Genomic DNA, 20533 nt, shown 5'->3' on the forward strand with positions numbered 1-20533 from the left:
TTGTGAGAGGTGGGCACGCAGATGTAGGCTGGTCGCTGATGCTGCAACACGCGGGGTTGCGCACAGCACAGCCTACTGCCTATTTTCGCGGTACCGCGGCTGGAGCGGAGCTATGTGTCCTCCGAGCCAGTGAAAACCTTGGCCGCAAGAGTGTATCTCGTCTGATTGGACCAAGGCAGCTTCTGGACTGGATAGGAAATGGGGGCAAACGGAGGCACAGCACCCTGCTAGTCACTCGTGCTAGTATGTAGCTGACGCGCTGGATTAAGCAAGGGGTTGCTTTTTGTCATGCTAGCAGGGCGGGTCACAAAACCGGTTTTATAGTGGGTCCTTGGAAATCAATTACATACCCAGCTGGGGTACCTAGTTTCTTGTCCCTGGACAAGGAGGATCAATCTGTAACGGTGGGAAAACGGTAGGGCCTGTCTGGAACGTTTTCCAATTGTGGAGCCGTTGCTGATAAGAATGCACGTCGCTTATCAGTAGCACCTGCGGGGTTCACATAATTAACTTTGACCCCGCATCTGCTTACCCCGCAGTAAAGATTCTGTCACTAGTGCGCGCACTTGCATTGCACAACACTGGCCCTTATTCGGCCCTTTGTCAACTGCACGGTGATAAAAAACGTGCACACGCCCCTTCCTACGGCTTGCTTGACAACCTCATTATATATCATTCGTCTCAACCCCTCCAGTCTTTGTTGTTTGTGTCCGACGGGTCTCTCTTTCCACACATGAACTGCCCCCCCGAATCCGTCATTTGAAGCCCGGTCCTCGAGATGTTGAGCCTAAACGGCAAGGTCACCTTCGACCATGTCAACCCCAACTCCGAAACGAGCACTGATGCTCGACAAGAGCTTGCCCATCTCGACTACTCCCCCCTAAAGCGAGTCTCAGGTCGCACTCTGTGCATGGCCCTCCTCGTTTCTATGGGCGGTCTGATCTTTGGGTATGCATTCTTTCCTCCAGCCCCCGAGTCTAAACAAAATGTCGTGCCCGCACAGTCGCTGACAGGACAAAACAGATACGACACTGGTCAGATCTCGGGCTTCCAAGAAATGCCCGACTTCCTACAGCGATTTGGCGAGCCCCAGGGGGACGGCACGTACGCATTCAGCACTGTCCGCTCCGGCCTGATCGTAGGCCTGCTATCGATCGGTACCCTGGTCGGCGCCCTCGTCGCCGCCCCCTTCGCGGACAAGTTCGGCCGCAGGCCGTCAATCTGTTTCTGGAGCATAATTGTCGCCGTCGGCTTCGTGATCCAGGTCGCGGCCAGCACCTCGTGGGAGCAGTTCATGATCGGCCGGCTGGTCGCGGGCTTCGGCGTCGGCGCGCTGAGCCTGCTCGTGCCCATGTTCCAGGCCGAGACGGCGCCGCCCTGGATCCGGGGAGCCCTCGTGTGCACGTACCAGCTGTTCATCACGCTGGGCATCTTCCTCGCCGCGTGTTTCAACTACGGCACGTACACGCACCAGCGGGACAACTCCGGCTCGTGGCGCATCGTCGTGGGCCTGGGCTGGATCTGGACCGTCATCCTCGGCGTGGGCATCTGGGGCTTCAAGGAGACGCCGCGGTACGTCTACCGCCTGGGCCGCACTGCCGAGGCCAAGGAGACCTTGACGCGTGTTTATGGCGCCCCTGACAACCATTATGCCATCTTTGTGCAGATGGAGGAGCTGGAGCACAAGTTCCGCGCTGAGATGTCGCAGAAGGGCACGGGTCCTATTGCTGGCATGGTCGACATGTTTAAAGCTCCCAGGATAGCTTACCGGATTGCGCTTGGAATCATGTTGCAAATGTTCCAGCAGCTTACTGGCGCTAACTATTTCTTCTACTACGGAACGGTATGTTTTACGTCTTACGGCGCGATGGATGGCGTCGCCGATGTGATCTCCGAACTAACGGTGCTTGATAGACTATTTTCAACTCGGTCCAGATCTCGTCCTTCGTCACGCAGCTCATCCTCAACGGAATCAACTTCGGAGTGACGTTCATCGGTCTGTACCTCGTTGAGCACTACGGCCGACGCAAGTGTCTCATGGCCGGATCCGCTTGGATGTTTGTTTTCTTCCTGGTGTTTGCCTCGGTAGGCCACTTCGTCCTCGACGTCAATGAGCCGGCCAACACCCCCGAGGCCGGCATTGCCCTCATCGTCATGGCGTGCCTGTTCATCCTGGGCTACGCGACAACCTGGGGACCCATGGTTTGGACGCTCATCGCAGAGATCTACCCATCCAAGTACCGCGCAAAGGGAATGGCCCTGGCGACGGCGAGCAACTGGACCTGGAACTTCCTCCTCGCCTTCTTCACCCCGTTCATCACCAAGGACATCGACTTTGCGCTGGGCTATGTCTTTGCCGGCTGCAACCTCATCGGTGGCATCCTGGTGTATTTCTTCGTCATCGAAGGCCAGGGCAGAACATTGGAAGAGATAGATACCATGTATCTGGAGCACGTCGACCCGCGCAAGTCGGCCAAGTGGGTCCCGCCCTCGGCAGAGGAGATGGCCAGAATCAGGAGGGAGGCCGGCATGGAGGAGCTGCCCATCGACAGCGAGAAGGAGAAGGGAAGCAGCGACGGCGGCGTTTTGCCGACCGATCCAAAGATTAGGGACGAGCACGCCGAGAACGCGTAGAAGAGTCGTCTCATTATTGTATCAAGGAGCAACTCTGCAGCACAGACGCGCTTGTGTGGAGTGGTCAGGGGTTCAGCCGAAAGGATGGCCCCTGCCCACGGCTCGCCGAATACTTCCCAAAGTCAAAATTTAAATGAAATGTATATTGCAGTAAAGCAATCAAGACATCAGCCCTTCCCACATGCGTGCCACCAAGCTGCAAAGCTCAAAAACGAACGCAATTGGCTCATCCTCCTCCAAGGTAACCCGCCCACTCAGCCCACGGGTCTCAATAATGAGCAGTGCAGAACGGAGTCACCTCTGCCCGGCGAGCAGGAGGTTTCGCCCACGTGGGCTACACGTGCAGCCGTTAAACGTCGAAACATGAGTTGTGACACAGACCCCCCTTTCCCCATACTTAGGCTGGCGGCATTGCGCCTGGGCACATTGTGGGACCCCGCGGCAATAGTGTCGTAGCGATTAATTACTGCACCCTGCTACCTGCGTACGTGACTTGCCTCATTCACCCTTCGCTCGAACGCGGTCTCCACGTCGGCCGTGAACGATGGGCTGATCGCCGTGTCCTCTTCCCTGCGCGGTCGCCCAGCCGCCGTGTTGATCTGCGCTGCTGACCTCGGCCGCCGAGTCAGGATCCCAGGTCCAGCAAACAGGGAAATCCGGGCAGCGGCACATTACGCGAGCATGATTTCCTGCCCGGGTGACCGACCACCAGATAAAGTGGGCGGGCGATAAGGTTAACAATCCATCACAGTGGGCGGCGCCGGACATTTCTCACCACTTTGAGACCCGGCCCCTCCATCCGCGAGTGGGCTGTGGCACTGGGAGCTTGGGGGGCACGGGCTATCAGTTTCTGTTCGGGCTCGAACTCTCCACTTATCTTTTTGTGATTATACAGCCACTGCGGCAAAATGCCTTGCGAGAGAACGCGGGTCCTAGCGCTCTTGCAGCAGGCCCACCAGCCCCCAAGACCGGATGGTCAATCACTCATCGGATGTTGCCATTTGAGTTCGAACCGTGCGTGCGTGCGCCCCCCTCCTCCACCACCTCGGCCTTCAAATATAAGCCTGCCCGGGTGCCTGGGTCAGCCGTAGGGCCCCCCTGGGCTGTTCGTGTTGGCTGTTCTTAGCTACTATGTTATTAAAGACTTGGTGATCATCTGCTTAAGCATTCGCTGCTTCTGCTTGATGTTCATCGTTTTGCCAATATGTTTGTTCACGAATCCTTAGGGGATGAGGCCTTGGGAGCCGCCAGCCCTAACGACCATACCAGCCGGGCATGGTCCGTGTTGACCGTGAACATCCTGTTCATATGCCTCGTCGCTATTGTTGTGTCACTCAGGGCTTTCACAAAGCGTTCAATGGCGAGGAAGCTGTACCTCGAAGACTGTAAGTGGAGTGAGACTCAACACTTGACAGTCCCTTGAATTAATCATTGCTCGCATGTTAGATCTCATGATAGCCTCCGCCGTGTGGTTCTTGTCCTTCTGCGCTGTGAACCTCGCCGCGGTGCCGGTCGGCTTTGGGAAACACATCTGGGACCTCCCAGGTGCTACGAAGGACGACCAATTCGCAGTCGCCACCCGGGTCCAGAAATTAAACTACCTCGCCCTCATCCTACTGTCACCTTCGATCGTCCTCGCCAAGATCTCGGTCATAGCCACACTCCTACGCATCTTCCCGCAGCCGATGAAGTACCTCCGGCTCTTCCTCTTCGCCACGGCCGGCCTCATCGTTCTCTGTTGCACATGCCAGGCCTTCCTGGTCATCTTCCAGTGCTCGCCCGTGCAGTTTAGCTGGGTGCTTGGAGGCACGGAGCAAGGGAGGTGCTACGGTCTTCAGCCGGTTGTTCTCACCTTGGGAATCGTGAACGTCGTCACAGACTTTGTGATCTGCCTCACTCCCATCCCTTATTTCCTCAGACTGAAGATGCCGGCAGCGCAGAAAGCCTGTCTGTGCGCGTTGTTCCTCAGCGGGTTGATGTAAGTTTCCCTACAGAGTCACATCACGGGACGACAATGACCATCTAACCTTTCTTGATAACAGCGCCTGCGCCTTCAGTATTGTGAGAGTCATCTCTCTTCGAGGTCTTGCGAACGACATCGACGTGACCTGTGAGTTATGCGCGGCACCCCCATTTGAAACTCTCACTAATAAGACTGCGCTTTCTAGTTGCCTCCGTCTCATACTACAACTGGTCCGTTGTCGAGACCGGGTTCATCATCATTACTGGTTCCGTCCCGGCGCTGAGGCCACTGCTGCAAACCATTCTGCCCGAGTTCTTCAAATCGACCAACTTCCCGTCATTATTCTCATCGCACCGAAGAAGCACGTGGAAGCCTGCCAACTCATCATCATCAACGAAGGGAATGATTACCGTCACCAAGGAGTACGAAGTGGTGGAGCTGAACAAGTCGGAAATGCATGCTGTCTGAGACAGTTTGTTCACAATATACCCTAATTTTGATTTCATCAGTCCTTTTGAATGCTCTAATTGCATGTACTGTATATTATGATCTTTGGGAATCTACGAGAAATCCCGCCCAGTAGTGTGAATGGACTATCCATCCTGGTGACCTTTGATGCAGTCAGCATAGAGAGAGGCAGTAAATCCGTCCGTGCCCAAAGCTTGTCATATTGCAGCGTGCCCTCCTGCTAGAGTACTTCAGAGTTTCACACAGACTCTGTAGATCCTCAGAATCTGCTTCCTAAGCAATGCCTCATGATTTGACGTCATTCTGGTCCCTTTCCGAGTCGTGGACCCCAAGGCCTTTCTTCGCATTGCCGCCCATGCATGTGATATATCACGGGCTGAGTTGAGCGCCCAGATGGTGGATCCTTGCAATACGATGAAAGCAGGATCGGTATTTGACAGCCAGACCTTCTCCAAGTCATGCCTCACAAGGAGGCTCCTAGGTGCGGTCCCTTCTCCGCGCTTGTTCATCAACAGCACCGGCCAGGCATGATTCTCGTGCCGATCAGTTGCCATCTTGCAGACGGCAACCTGAGTAGCGTTCGGATGATAGAGCTCTCGACTGTTTCAAAAGCGTGCCTGCGCAAGCGCGATGGACCCGGGGAGGTTGACTCAGATCTCGCACTTTGATGAATACGCGGGTGCCGAGAAAGCCGCCAAGGAAATGCAGGTACTGACTCTCACCAGCCTCGGCGCGGGAAGGGCGGTATCTTGATATATGGGGCCAACGTCGTACGCGGCGTGGGAGAGGACATAGGAGAACGGGAAGCATGATGGCACAAGCTGAAGATCACTCGGATACTGACGATCACTTTCGGCAAGGGCAATAAACTTCGGCGGGACAGGGTTCTCTCCACGGGTGCTGTTGCTGAGAAACCAGGAGGTGGCAACGGCTTAGTCGAGCGGGTCCACTTAAGCAGTAGTCTTCGGGTCGCAAGTAATCTCCGGACGAGAGAGCTCTGGACTGAATACAACGAGGTCTATGGCGGCAGAATGGACGGCAAGAGGACCTTGAGAGCCACTCCGATCGAATTCAACAGCCATCCCAGGTACAATTGGCTGCGATGGCAGATGATCCGGGAATTTGCCTCAGTGGGAAACAATTCTTTCTACGTCAAAGCCGTAACTGTCTACTGGTATTCCACAATGCTTTTGGTCCCTCTTTCTAGCCATCTCTCCATCAATCTGAGGATGAACAATGGCTGCTCGCGACCTTCTGCTTCTTCTTCGCGCTCGGCTCGTCCTCCTGTCTAGCAATAGAAGCCGCGCGCTTCTTCTGCCGCTCATGCTCGCGGAGCTGCCGCTCGGCGCGCTTGGGATTCGCGTCGAGTTCCTGCTGAGTGACATCGCGGCACCGTCTCTTGAATTTGGAGCAGCTGTCGCAGGGACGTTCGCCGTCGCATTTGCATGGGTTCGTAAAACAGGGCCCGCATCTGGGGTAGCCCTCTGGGGTGATATCTGTGGCAGAGGCAGCAGCAGCCGGGCGCTTCGTGCGGTTCCTGGCGGTCGACTTCTGCAGCTCATACTTGCGGAGCACCCTCTTGGCGCGTTCGGGAAATGCGTTTAATGTCTCCTGAGTGACATCGTGGCACCGTCTCCGGTTCCTGGGGCAGGTGGCGCAGGGACGATTGCCGTCGCAACGGCTTTGGGACCGGAAACAGTATTGGCATTTGGGGAAGCCCTCTGGGGTGATTTCTGTGGCAGAGGCAGTCCCTGAGGGAGAGACGGGCGCGTCAGAGGCTGTACAGTCAGTCTCACGTGTGAGTTGTGTCTACCGGGTGTGATGGGACCTTGGAACAGGAGAGATGCTTACCAGTCGCGCCGGGGACTGCACCGTCAGCTACGTCGGGGGCCTCGGTCGGGACCTGAGACAAGTCTCCCTTCTTTTTGTTGCTTCTCAAGGAGCGGGCCATCTTCGACAGTTGACCATCGATGAGAGTTGTTGCACGATGGAACGCAGATTTTGACAATGGTATAATATGCGATGGAGGACGGCAGGTCGATGATGGAGGTCTCGTCCTGAAACGATGGGCAACGGCCAAAACGGGGCAGTCAACAAACTGATAGGAGCAGGCATAAATAACTGACCTCAAAGCCCAATCGAAGGCATGCTGTTCCGGAAGCTACTGTCCGGTGATTCAGCGATAGTGGCAGGAGCAGCCCAGCACGCCGGGCCAGAGCTACCTAATATCGTCAACCCTCACGTCTAGTCTGCAGGGGCATCATTATAGGAATCAAGTCTCCACCCATGGCCACCGAATGAATCCGAGAGTCCATTGAAAGTCGTCTTTACTACCAAATCATCATAAGTGTCACGATACATATAGACATGGCAGCAACGAGGAAGTAGATCTAGCTCATAAAAGATTCATATGTTCATGTCAGTGCTCACCCAAGCAAAGACTCTCACAGGTGATCCCATTCTTTGGAGACTTGCTTGACGAAATTATAGCTGTCACTGTGAGCCATTGTCAACCGGATGCTTTCACAGAGCTACCACCTATTTGCTTAGTTCTGCTTTGGAGGTCTCCATCCAGTTGTGCAGGTTGTGACAACATCTGTTATGCCAAGTAGGAATCATATTGAGAAAGACTTGTGTCCAACGTAGTATGGATACACTGTTGACAAAATCATCTGGACTCTTTTTGGAGCCTTGAAGTGTTCAATGATACCCTGTGACAGTCCTCATAAGTATCTCTTAGCATTCACTGGCAAGAAGTAGAAGCAATCAACGAAAACGGAGATTCGTACAAACCAAATCGGAGGGTACACAGATATATAAAATACCCCTAGTGCACCAAATAGCAAATCACACACCCACACCTAAGACCCACACTCATCACCCACACCCACAACCACACCTAATACCCACACTCAACACCCCTGCTTAACATCCATACCCTATGCTAATTTACAGGCCTAAGATCAAGTCACACGCTTAAGGCTGATTAGGTATGTAAATTAAGCGTGTAAATTAGGTTCGAGACGGTGCAGCTTTGGCCCTGTTGAGGTATCTGTGTACCTTCCGAATCAGTCTGTACGAATCTCTGTTTTCCAATCAATTGAGACGAGACTTGAAGTCAGATCGAAAATCTTGATCCAGGAGAGGTAAACAGCACACTTACGCAAAGCTCTGGGACGCTTAAGTACGGTAGGTTTCTTCAACAGTGGGACCGTGCAAGCTGGAATCAGAGGGGAAATATCTGCTAGTATCATGTATGAATGTCACTGGCATTTATAACAAGAAAAATAGATTGACTATGCATGGTTGATGTGAACCGTTGTCTGGTATCGATGATCAATTACGATTATGTGGCGCTTGGATCAGCCGTTGTGAGAGAACGTTGATGAGTTCAGACATCAGGTATTCCTGCAAATACCTACCTGGATATGAAGTTCGTCTGTACAGGTGGTTGGTGTGGTCACTCCACTCTGCCACTGTGACTGGACTACAGACAGAGCCAGGACATCATCTCAGGGGTCGGATAAACTCCGACGCCACTGCAGTGTATGTCATGATGTTCGATTTCTTTCCTAAATCTGCCTGCTTTTCCTTCCGTGTACTATGGACCATTATTCCCACCACGTCTCACCATCTTCGTGCTGTTATTGAACAGTTGACCATCAGTTGTCGTCAAGCGCGGAAGATGATTTCGCTGCGGCCGTACCTCGTGCATTAGTCTAGCGTCGTCTGCAGTTTGATCGAGCCAGGGGTCGGGCAGCCATCTGTGGACAGAAAGTATGAGGGTGTCCTCTTACTGGCCAGTTATGCATCGAATATTGATGGATTGCTGCTGAAGGTGGGACGCGACTGCTGCAACTTGCATTACCACCTGAACTTGCCAGGGACTGCTCCTCTGTGCATCATCAATGATCTTAACCAGGTTCCTGGACAGAGGCCTACCCATCATCGCCTGCAAAGTTACCCCATCCAGCACGACTGGATTCTCCCGACTGGGATTGGCTCATGAGATGTCACTTGGGTAGTCAAAGTCGTCCCGCACTTGACCAAGAATGTCTCCAGATCTTCAGGCTACACAGGAAACGGCAACGGCAACCTACATCAGGGCCCAGCTCTACAGTCGCCACCGAATGACTTCGTTTGCAGCACAGGGCGACTCCATTTCTTCCTGGTCCAGCTAACGGGATCAGGTAACGAACAGCTGCTGTTACCCGATGGTTTGGTCATCCGGAACACACCGAACCAGTTCATTCCCACGTCTTCCTCGCTGGAATCTCATTGCACTCGAGGCAGCCCTCCCTCTGGAAGATGACAGCATGAATTGTGACATTTCCCGGAAATTGATTTCAGGTGTGCGCTACTCATCCGAAGCGGCCTAGTCGTATGTGTGGTGCCCGGGATGGTGTCAAATGAGCAAACCTGCAGAGAGTCGTAGCGTAAGGTGGCCCGGAGCCCCAACGACCACCACAGGTACCCAATCGGATGGGGATAATGTTGTGCAGGATCTTGAATATATGTGGTTTGTACCGAGCGATTCTGCAGTCGCTGTTGACACCTCTCATCTAGTGCCTGTCCTGGCTGCTGTGCGTCCACCCTCTGTCACCAGCATGCAACGCGACATGGCCTGCGGGACCTATACACGGCCAATGCTTCCCACGCAGGGTGCTCTGACGTGCTTGAAACCCCATGGCGAAAAACTCAACACGAGCTTCTTAGAACGTCTTACTATGTAGGTTCAGGAGTGAGTTCGCGGTCATTGCTCTCCAACCAGTTAATATTCGGAATGCTGTTGTGGGCGAAGGCAGAAGCCAATGAGTACAAGTGTTCTTGCTGGCTGATACGCCCAGTCTTCTTACAGCAGATTATTGACGGGATGGTACCCATAAGAATGAGCCAATGTTGATATGTGAGACCATTTCATGATAACTGACATAGCTCCTCTCTGTCCCGCACAACAAGGCCCTTGTAGGCAAGATGGGCACACAACACTGCTTGTGTACCCCAAGTTTGGATCGAGGCAGAGGTATCAGAAGAGGCAGAGTAGGTCTTTACTTTCGGAACCATTGGATCTCGTGTCCTGCAGGACACACCTTATTATTTCCACGCCAGGAAGAACCGTCTGGGTGGTGTGCTACGAAAAGGAACAAGGTCGTGTGCCCAAACTTCTTCTGGCATGTACATGGCGGTATTTTCTAGTCCGAAGCAAAGCTCAAATAAAATCGCAGTTCAGCGTGGATGATTTCGCTCTTTCGCCATTTCTTGAGCCGTAAAATGACATGCCATGAGCTGAATACGACCACATCGTTCATCATTGATTCTCCTGTCCTTTACCCAAATTGAACTTGCCAGAGCTCAAGGTCTTCACAGACGGTCTTGTACACAGGCATCTACCGTCCCATCTTTTTGACTCCAGCCCAGGCAGAGTCCCCCAGTGACCGTCTCTTGTGCTGTAGACGGAGACGTAACCCCTCCGCAACTACAAGCTCTGCCCAACAGTTCGGCGGCCTTACTCGGCAGCTTGCCTTGAACCCGCATACGGAACCAGATCTTCAGACCGCCTCTCTCTCAGAACGGCTTGCCTTACCTTGCAGCAGAAACCCGTCACCATTCTGCAGCTTTCACTGCTGTGGCCTTGACAACAGCGATCATCCCATCTCTTTGCTGGCGTTCAACCTACCCACTATCAGAAGGCAGTGGTTAGTGGGGCAAGATCACACGCTTGACAATCTGTTCAGGCAGAGACAACGCACAAGCGCGACATAACTCTGCATCGCACAGCATCAGCGGTGAGAAATACTGAACATTCACTCGCGCAACGTCATCTGGGAAGCAATCTCGGCGACGGCGACGAGCTGAGGCATCCAGCAACTTCGACCCCGCCAGAGCGAGAATTGTGAGCCACCAGGATGGATGGTCAAGTCGGCAAGATGTTTATGAGAGGCCCAGGTCCCATGGGGCCGGTTTTCAACAATGGCCAGGGTTTATGGGGACCATCGCCTGATCCCACGTTCGCCTTCGATCTCGCGAACCCGAACTTGTTCCTTAAGCAGCATCTGCAAAGCCTCCAGGGCTTGTCAGGTAAACAAGCTGCGTTCCGTGCCGGACTCCAAAGCATGGCGCCTGGTCGCAACGAAACCCTCCAAGGCAATCTCGGTCGACAAAGAACCGACCATCAGCAGTACCACCTTCGAGCCAACGATTTCGATCAATCCATGGTGTGGTTTCAGAACGTGAGACGCCCCTGTTCTGCCTTCCCATCACTCCTTTGTTCCATGTCTCGGAGAATAATGAACACTGACCTCGGGCTCTCTCACAGATGGAAGACCCCAATGAAGCATTCCGCGGACCGCCTGGCAATGGCTATCACCCTGCTCTGGACGAGTTCACATTGGCTCCCGGCCAGAGCACGCACCATGTCTCAACTGCATCTTCAAACAGCAACAAACGTGGCAATGTTCATGGCCGCCCCCGGACCAATGTAAACCCCAGAACTGGTGGTTTAAAGACAGAATCCAATGTTGAGAGCCTATGGAACACCACATTGACTTCGACCTCAACCAAAGTTTCCAACAACTTCTCCCCATCCATTAATGTGCAGGGCCCACAGAGATGGCCATCTGCCCCAGAACTCAACAACGAGTATATCCAACCATATGGATTTCCCCAATCCCTGGCACATGGCCTCCCAAACCTTCCAGACAACCCGGCTGTCGGCCCATCCTTCGAGTTCGGTTGGGTGATGGGCGGCGTACCCAACGTCGACAGCTCTTCTACGTCCAGCTACCGAGTGAACGGAAGTTCTCCAAACACAGTCTTTGGCAGCTTTTCGTCCTCCATTGGACCCCAGGACATGATGGACATGGATGTGACGGAAGAGAACTTCCACAGCCCTTCCGCTTTCCCACCCGACGAGCCGTTGTACCACAACCCTGGTGCCATACCCCAAGCCTTGCTGTCCCGCTCAGCCGCGCACAATTTCGGCATCACCCCCGGGGCGGTCTTCCCAGAGGCCGAGACTGTCTCTCCCAAGATGCTGAACCTCAAGAACGTGCCTAGCCTCCCCAGCTCATCCTCTTCCGAGTCACTGCCCAACCCCTTCCGGATGGAGAGTGACTCTGATGTGACATCGGCTGGCGCGTTGCCCCAGGTGAAGACCCTTTCATCTTCTGCTGTGCAGGCAAGGGGTGGGACTGGTTCCAAGCTGAACAGCGCCGGCCGGAAGCAACTACCAGACAAGGCACCTCACTCAAAGGCCACTTCCAGCAGCAATGGACCAAAGCGCCGCCATGGAGGCGAGGCGAGCGGTGATAAGTTCTCGGCGCCAAGCTCGAAGAAATCAAAGGCGAAGACCAAAGCTTCCGCCCAGTCCCACTCCCAGACTCAGTCCCAGACTGCTCTCCACCACCGCCACAAAGGCGGATTCGATGCCCATCACAAGACCACCAAGGGCAAGGCGTCGTCGTCCACATCCGCCACCAGCGCGCCCTCTAAGGGCGCCGCCGAGGAGTCCGCAACCCCACCCCGCTCCGAGAAGGACGAGTACCTGGTGCAGTCCAAGCTGGCCGGCATGACATACAAGGAGATTCGCAAGAACGGCGGCTTCACCGAGGCCGAGTCGACCCTGCGCGGCCGCTTCCGCACCTTGACCAAGCCCAAGGAGGCGAGGGTGCGCAAGCCCGAGTTCCAAGAGATTGATGTGAGTGATTTCAATGTTTCCCCCCCATCTTGCTTGGCGGTCTTTGACTTTCATCCGCCAACTTCACACTCCCCGATCTTTCTTCATCCGCACATGGATCACACCTCCTCCCTTTGTCACGCATGTGAGAACTAACCATTCATTCCCAACTCCACAGGACAAGCTCCTCAAGCGGGCCGTGATCAAATTCACCAAGGACGTCGACAAGATCAGCCGCGACAACGTCCCCTGGAAGCAGGTGGCCGAGTACATGATCGACCACGGCGGCTCGTACTCCTTCGGCTACACCACGGTGCGCAAGAGGTGGGAGTACCTGATGGTCACCAGCGACGAGCAGGTCAAGCAGGACAGGCTGGACCACAGCTCGGAGCTTTGAGCTTCCTACGGCTAAGCCAGTCAGTAGTTGTCCATCGGCCTGGACCCTCGACTGGTGTTGGCAAGGCATGCTGGGGCTTTGAGACATTCTCAGTGACCTTGTGTGTATTTTTTGAAATTTTGGGCTGGACGAGGATGCTTAATGAATTTTAATGGCAGCTCTTCACACTCGGCGACATCGACAACTACCACTGCTTGATGGATTCAGGAATTGCCCCCTAGATACCCTAGATACAGAATAATTCAATGTTCAAGGGCTTTATTCGAAACTTTCCCTCCTGGTTGCTTGCCTCCCAGTCTTCCTCACTCCCATGAGGTTCTCCAAACAGCCCTCAAGCCTCTCTTCTGATGACGGCTTCCATGTCCGACCATACGCACCGAGGTTGAATGGAAAGCACACTGGCGAGCAGTGATTGAAGCGTTTGTAACCTGAGCTTTTCAACCCCGCCAGCCCCACCTCCATAAAACTCTGTCCGTTCCCTATAGATACGGTGAGAACTTGTATTTCGGTGGCTCCGGATCTGCAAGACGTTGTGTTAGCCAGAAGACCTGGAGATAAATGAATCACACAAGCAAATCACACAAGCACTGATGTTGCGTGAGACTATCCGCCGATGGCCTGGGTAGCATCGTCCTCGGCGGTCCAAAGCACAAGGCAGTGTCAAGTAGGAGATTTAAAGGAAAATTTGCGTGAAGCTACTTACATGGCGGTGGCGGCGATTCATCTTGTCTATCCCGACCATGGGTCACAACTGGCGCTGGATATGCCACCGCACCCCCTCCCGACTGGCGGTTGCCCAGTCCACTGTTCTCAATATGCTGAAAACTCGGCCTCTCGTAGCTCCTGTCAGGCCTCAGCGAGGCCAACGCGTGGGAGCTGGCATTGGTGTAGCCGTAGACTTGGCCTTGGGGCATCGGCCTCTCCGGGCGCTGGGTGATCTTTTCGAAGGTTCTGCAAAAGATGAACACAAAAATGATAGCGAGGATGACTCCGCCAATTATTATTGCTGCGATTTTATCTTTATTTATTTTTGGTTGGGAATAGTCCGGGAAGGTGGAGTCTCGCGCGTTGATGAGCACGTTGGGGGCGACGGGGCTGTTGTTGAAATGCCGGATGAGGGGAGATATCACATCCCCTGTGAGATTTAACGGAGCCATGGTCTTAGGGTGCTGTTATCGAGGTTCTCGAGTTTTGAAAAGTGCCGGACGATGTTGTGTGCGAACACTTGGGAATGGGCGGGTTTGTGGAAGGCAAAGGGAGGGAAGAACACCACGTCATTTTTGTAGATGCAGTGATCTCATTTTCCCCCAAGTTTCCGTCCCGACGCACAAATAGCTAATATAGAAGTTCTGAGGCGACCACATGGTGACCATGAGTTGGTTCGCTGATGAGCCGGCGACGGCTAAGCTTTCCATATGTGTCCGCCGGTTTAGGACCATGGCGTGTCTTGTGTTTACTAGTGGGCACTAGTGAGAAAATGGTTTATTTTCCTTGTTGGTCACTAACCAGGTGGCTATGTACATGTTAGACTACCAGCCCTCCGCCATTCCTACCGCAAGCTCGCCAAAAAGTAGCCTGAATTTTATCCTCGGCCCAAAAATGTCGACGCCCGTCAGGTAACAAGATACACGAGACCAATTCTGACAATACAAGCCTACTAGTGATCATCAGGATGTTGTAGCCCGCAAAACAGGAATTATATCGCAAAAGGAAAGGGGAAATGGAAATGTATAGATGACTCACCACTTGAATTAGCAGACCCAATGATTCGGAAAACAAATAGTTTATATTGGTACATAATGCGCACACCTGTGGACAGAATTCCAAGGCTGCTGGGACGACGAGAGCGGTCGACCCGAGAACGCCTTCAGTCCAGACTGGGGGGATATTGATTCCGAGGCTCTGCAGGAGACAGTGGGCGATACTTTAGTCCTTGTTTCCCGAAGCCTCTCCCTGAGGTATGCGAGAAACCTTTCAAAGCACACGTATGATTGTTCTTGGATTTGAGCTGGCCGTGTTTCAAAACGAAGCAACCTCCGTGGTGATGCAGTGTTGCAACGAAAGAGGCTCAGCCTCCTATCACTACATGTATTCAAGTCGTATAAATTATAACGAATAGAGATGCAGCCCTTGGCACATTCTTCGTTCATACCCAGCCATTGGACAAATTCTTGCAGATTATCATTGCCCGAGTTGGGTCTCAGTAACACAAACACCAGAACTTGGCCAAGGAGCGTGCGGGCTGACAGTCAGCTCATGCAACCTCCGCCAACTGAAAGACACTCCGCTTCACCCTCTCACTCAGACTGGTGGAACCACAAAGATGACATGCAAAAGATTAAGAACATAAACTGGTCTTTTGCCTTCAGTAAATTCTCTCATGATACCATGGAGATCCGTCATAAAGTTCTTAAGCTTCTTGCTGTACCTCGAACGTCTCTGGGATCGGAAACCCATATTCCGTCTCGGTCAAGTCGTACAATTCAGTGGACATGGTCATGGCTGCCTTCACTGGCATCTCCATGTATATCGGTGTCGAAGTGAGCATGGAGCTCTTCTTGGTATTCTCCAGATGGAGCGGCCTGTACTTCTGGTCGTGTGCGCTTTGTGCTTGGTGAGTGATCAGCATTGTTATGGCCGTCATGTGGTCGTGCCTCCAAGTCTTGAGCAACTTCGCCAACACGTGGCGAGGCGTTCCAGAGCTTGGGGACCTGTTGATACTCAGTTCAAATAAGGGAGTGATACTCCAGCCACTGTTCATTGTCCTTGCGGACTTCAACATTTGGAGGGATCACACGGCCACAATTACCTTCATCTACCTCACATGGGTGATCATGGTTGTTCCACAAAGTTGGGTGCTGTATTCGCGTCTGCATCTGGTCGTGCACAACAGCAGCAAGCTGAAAATGCTCATGATCATTCTGTGTGTTACTTCAGTCATACTTAGTACCGTGCCAACTGTTATCATGGGCATCCTTTTGGTGAGTCCTAGCAATGTCAACCTTGATGTTCCATTCAGTATGAATTTTGTGAGTTGACCTCTGATCGCGATACCTCGCACTTAGCAAACATCGCAGCCCTCACTCTCCAAAGCTTACTCAATATGGAGTCGGCTGGAGATGACCGTGTTCTTCATCCAGGAGACTAGTATGAACGCCGCCTACATGTGGCAAGCGAGGAAAATGCTCCACAGCAGTGCCATTCTCACATCACCCGGAGCTGGAAAGCATAATCTGGTCCTGTACCATATGATATTCAGCAACCTTCTCGTCATTCTATTGGACATCGCCCTACTCGGAATACAGTTCGCGTCGTTCTTCAATCTCCAGGGTTCGTTCAAGCCGCTCGTCTATGGTATCAAGCTCAAGGTGGAGTTCGCAATTCTCAACCGGCTAGTACAGAGCGTTCAGAAGGAACGAAAGGGCTCTGGGGATGGCAGCGGGAGTATGTGGTTTGGAAGAGGTGGTCCTAGTAGCCCCAGGCCAAGACCCTTTCATGGAAGCTCCAAAAGTTCTGCTCGGCCCGAGGCTCACGGTGAGGACATTGGAATGGTACCATTGGAAGCTGGGGCTGGGCTTTGGCCAAACCAGAGCCATGATAGCCAGAATTTCATGATTTTGAGGGATGCTGAGTCCGCCGCAACTTATGATGCCAGGTTCAGAGGCTAGCAACGAATCGGCTGACAGCAGTGACTCAGTATGAGAGGCAAGACAAGGTTGAGTACATGTTTTGTACATGTTTCTTTTGTTGGTAAGGAAAGAATAGCTTAAAACAAGAGCAACCAAAGGAACCATGGCAACTTACCGCATCGTTGCCCTTGTGAAAGGAGCCTAGATCATACTTTTCACGAGGAGATGGGGTTCACATATAGTAATTCAACAGGAAGAGGTCTCAGCAAAAAGGAGACCGGCACCCATCGGTTTCAATACCGTCAGAACTCAACGCAAAGGATCAAAGACCAGCTGGTGCCTTGTGGAAGCGACAGCATGCAGGAGCCTAGAGGTTGAGATATCTCTGCCCGTGTTCCCGTATTTTTGGAGGTTTGGAAGGTCGGATGTCTCTGGCATATGCAGTGCCAACTGTCCACTTGGACTTGTTAACTACCAGGACGTGCGTCCACGAGAAGGCGCATACTGCTTCCAATTTACCGCCTTGTTGAATTTCCCACTCGTCCCAAGTGCCGTTGAAGTCTGATATTGTCACCCAATGCAGCTGCTGTCGGGAAGACTGGCTTGCAGTGTTCTTGTTGAGAATTTTGTAGGGTTTCTGTATGTTCAATTACTGTGCCTCGGATCAGAGACGGGTGGTCTCGAGCAGCGCCGGGCCCATCTGACGATCTTTCTTGCTCGGGAGCCATTTGCGAAAGCAGAGTGCGCGGTTGCAATGGCCAACTTCACCTTCAATATTTTGTCCGTGATCCATTCCCAAGCACTGCTTCGTTATACCGATCGCACATTATTTGTTCGGCGGTCATGCTCGATTCTGAGGAAGCGGCGTTCGGTCGGTCGGTCAATGGTCGGATCGCGGACTTGACAACGGCGGGGCGAGGTGTGGATGAAGTCACGAAGCTTGGAATACCAAACGGGACCGTCATCTGAATAGTGACAATCTGCCTGGCTTGTGCTATCGCGATCAGGTCGGTCGGCCGTGCGAATGTCGAGTTGTCTGTGAGGTCAGTCAGATCTGTCTGGTCGGGCTTATGAGGTTGAAGTTGCACACCGGTAGAGCTTCAGCAGGCAGGGGAGCTCGAAGTGGGGCCGGAGCTCCCCTGTGACGAGACTCTGCGAGGAGCTTGGGCCACTGGCACCTCCAGCTTGCTGTGTGTGGAAAACAAAACGTTACCCCCCCCCCTGTCGTCTTGGTTAGCTGTCCCCCCCCGCACCAAAATTTGGCTATAAAAGCGGAATACGCACCAAGATTACCAAGGATAACCTCATCACCATTACCGCATACCCAATTTAGCAAAAAAGAGGCTATAATAATACGGCTAACCTTTATATAACTATAAATATTGCAATTTTATTTATGCTTAAACTTATTGCTGCTAAATAAATAGCTGTAAGCTAAATTTTGCTATAATAAAATAATAATTTAATAATATTAAAAAAGGGTTATAATAATAAATATTATAGCTTTTAATATATCCTTATTAACATTATTAAATATTATTAAATTAAAGCAATAAGTTTTAAAAATATATAACGTTTTTTAGCATAATAAGCTTTTTAAGCATTATTAATATTTAATTATTATTATATAAAAGCTTAAAAATTTTCTTTTTAATAAGTTAAATATATACCTTAATAAGATATAATGCTTTTTTATAAAGGTATATTAAATTAATATTATTATATTAATTATTATAAAGGCCTTTAAGGTATATAATTAAATTAATAAATAAGTATATATATTAACTTAGCAATATAATAAGGATTTTTAAAGTTATTATCTTTTTAAGATTTTTAAGTTATAGCATATTATTAAAATATTTATTTTTTATAATAAATTAAAACTTAATAAGTATAATAATATAAAAAAAATAAGCTAAGTATTATTAAAGTATACTTCTTAAGTTAAAAGTTTTCTTAAGCAAGGCGTTTACTTTTATTTATTGCTAATAATTATAATTAATAATCTTTTTAACATTATAATATATAAAAAGTATATAATAAAGGAGTTCTTCTTAATATAGCTTTTTAAAAAAGTTTTCCCTTAAATAAATACTTATTTAAGCCCTTAATTAATTCTTATAATAAATAATGCTTTATAATAATATAATTATGCTATTTATATAGTTATTAAGGTAAGGAGTATTTAAGTAATATATTTATTATTATATTTCCTTAATTTTAACTTAATTAAAGCATATTTTAAGAATTTAAAAAAGTATATTTATTATTAATATTAATATAAGATAAATAATTATAATAATAATAAAAAATTTATAAGTTTTTTATATTTAAGCGCTTTAAAAGTTAATTAATATATAAAAGTAATTAAGAAATATTTCCATTATATATATATATATTAAAGAAGAAATTTAAAAGTAATAATAATAATAAAGAGTAATAAAAATATTATATAATTAAAAGAAGGGTAAAAAAAGCAATATTAATAAAAAGGAAAAAGTATTATAATAAGGTTATTTATAATAAGTTTTTTAATAATAAATAAGTTAATAAAAAAAATATTAATAAAATAATTAAAAAAGGATATTTAATAATTTATTATAAGGAATATATTTAATTTTCTTAATTAACTTTTTAAATACTTAAATAAATACTTTTTTTTAATATATAATTACTTTATTAATTATTTTATTAATTATATTACTTTTTCTCTTATAAATAATATTAATTAAATACTTAAAATTTATTAAAAAACGCTTTAAATTTACTTTTTAATATTAATGCATTATTAGTTAATATTAAAGGGCTTTTTACTTATAAAAAATTATAATTTTTATCTTATGTTAATGCTAATAGCAATAATAAGTTTTTCTCTTTTTTATTACTTTTAAAAAGCTTAAAAAAGTCCTTCCTTTCTTTTAAGTATAGCTTTATAAGCCTTTTAATTAATTTAATATTATTTAGGCCTTTTTTATTAAATTAAATATCCTTCTTTAAATATAAAGCTTGGAAATTAATGCCTTTATACTTTATAACCTTTTATAACTTTATTAATTACTTTTTCTTTATTAATATATAAAAATGCTTTTATAAGGCCTTAAATATAAAGTCTTTATTAAGAGCTTTTTAATTATTAAGTATTTATAGCGATAATAATAAAAGCATAAGTAATTAATAATAATATATAAAGCTGCTTAAGTAAGAAGCTATTAACGTTAATAATGTTAATAGCTTTTTAAAGCCCCTTAATAAGTATATTTATCAATGGATACTGTATGTACGGAGAACGAGGGCGATAGCAGTTGATTATATGGGTAATTGATTTGGCTATAGTGTGGAGGGTAGGTTGCAGCGAAGCTGCAGCCTTCCCAGTCTAGCTATAGGCTAGCTATGGTGATTTGTGCGCGGGGCACGTAACCGCCAGCTGGCAGCCGGTTGGCGCCGGCTGGCAGCTGCTATTGATAAGACTAGTCTAAATCATGCACCTCCAAATCTATGCATTGCGTGTGCGCACTCACTGCGTGAGCACGCCATGCCCATACATACTATTCCCATACTAGCAGTCTTTTATATATATGCATGTATACGCTTCAAAATCGTGCTTTCCTCCGTGGATCATTTACTTCAAGCCAATTAGATTGATTATTAATGTGAATATCTTGTCCTTTAGGGGGTTATAGGGGGTTAAGTGCCCTATGGCCGTTGCTTTAGTGGGTTGAGTGCGAGTATTTAAATGCAAGTGTGCCCAAGCGTTTTAAGTGCTTGAA

At 49.3% G+C, this 20533-nt stretch overlaps 6 protein-coding genes across 6 annotated transcripts; 4 read left to right on the top strand and 2 right to left on the bottom strand.

Moving 5' to 3' along the window:
• Nucleotides 1-778: 778 nt before the first annotated feature.
• Nucleotides 779-2634, top strand: INS49_003981 (uncharacterized protein; the record flags this gene model as incomplete). Its single annotated transcript, XM_043164771.1, has 3 exons — nucleotides 779-948; nucleotides 1024-1843; nucleotides 1915-2634. The coding sequence occupies 3 exons, from the start codon at nucleotides 779-781 to the stop codon at nucleotides 2632-2634; spliced, it is 1710 nt and encodes a 569-aa protein (XP_043018421.1).
• Nucleotides 2635-3991: 1357 nt separating this feature from the next.
• INS49_003982 (uncharacterized protein) lies at nucleotides 3992-5065 on the top strand (the record flags this gene model as incomplete). The annotated part of the gene is made up of 4 exons (XM_043164772.1): nucleotides 3992-4019; nucleotides 4081-4612; nucleotides 4677-4744; nucleotides 4803-5065. 4 exons carry the CDS (start codon nucleotides 3992-3994, stop codon nucleotides 5063-5065), a joined length of 891 nt encoding a protein of 296 aa, XP_043018422.1.
• A 1218-nt stretch (nucleotides 5066-6283) lies between these two features.
• On the bottom strand, nucleotides 6284-7016 carry INS49_003983 (uncharacterized protein; the record flags this gene model as incomplete). Its single annotated transcript, XM_043164773.1, has 2 exons — nucleotides 6284-6843; nucleotides 6917-7016. The coding sequence occupies 2 exons, from the start codon at nucleotides 7014-7016 to the stop codon at nucleotides 6284-6286; spliced, it is 660 nt and encodes a 219-aa protein (XP_043018423.1).
• A 4162-nt stretch (nucleotides 7017-11178) lies between these two features.
• Nucleotides 11179-13137, top strand: INS49_003984 (uncharacterized protein; the record flags this gene model as incomplete). The annotated part of the gene is made up of 3 exons (XM_043164774.1): nucleotides 11179-11295; nucleotides 11382-12761; nucleotides 12919-13137. 3 exons carry the CDS (start codon nucleotides 11179-11181, stop codon nucleotides 13135-13137), a joined length of 1716 nt encoding a protein of 571 aa, XP_043018424.1.
• A 479-nt stretch (nucleotides 13138-13616) lies between these two features.
• On the bottom strand, nucleotides 13617-14294 carry INS49_003985 (uncharacterized protein; the record flags this gene model as incomplete). The annotated part of the gene is made up of 2 exons (XM_043164775.1): nucleotides 13617-13657; nucleotides 13841-14294. 2 exons carry the CDS (start codon nucleotides 14292-14294, stop codon nucleotides 13617-13619), a joined length of 495 nt encoding a protein of 164 aa, XP_043018425.1.
• Nucleotides 14295-16043: 1749 nt separating this feature from the next.
• INS49_003986 (uncharacterized protein) lies at nucleotides 16044-16971 on the top strand (the record flags this gene model as incomplete). The annotated part of the gene is made up of 3 exons (XM_043164776.1): nucleotides 16044-16118; nucleotides 16215-16581; nucleotides 16925-16971. 3 exons carry the CDS (start codon nucleotides 16044-16046, stop codon nucleotides 16969-16971), a joined length of 489 nt encoding a protein of 162 aa, XP_043018426.1.
• Between the last annotated feature and the right edge of the window lie 3562 nt (nucleotides 16972-20533).

Source organism: Diaporthe citri (genome assembly GCF_014595645.1).
Source record: "Diaporthe citri strain NFHF-8-4 chromosome Unknown scaffold_11, whole genome shotgun sequence".
NCBI classification, from domain to species: Eukaryota; Fungi; Ascomycota; class Sordariomycetes; order Diaporthales; family Diaporthaceae; genus Diaporthe; species Diaporthe citri.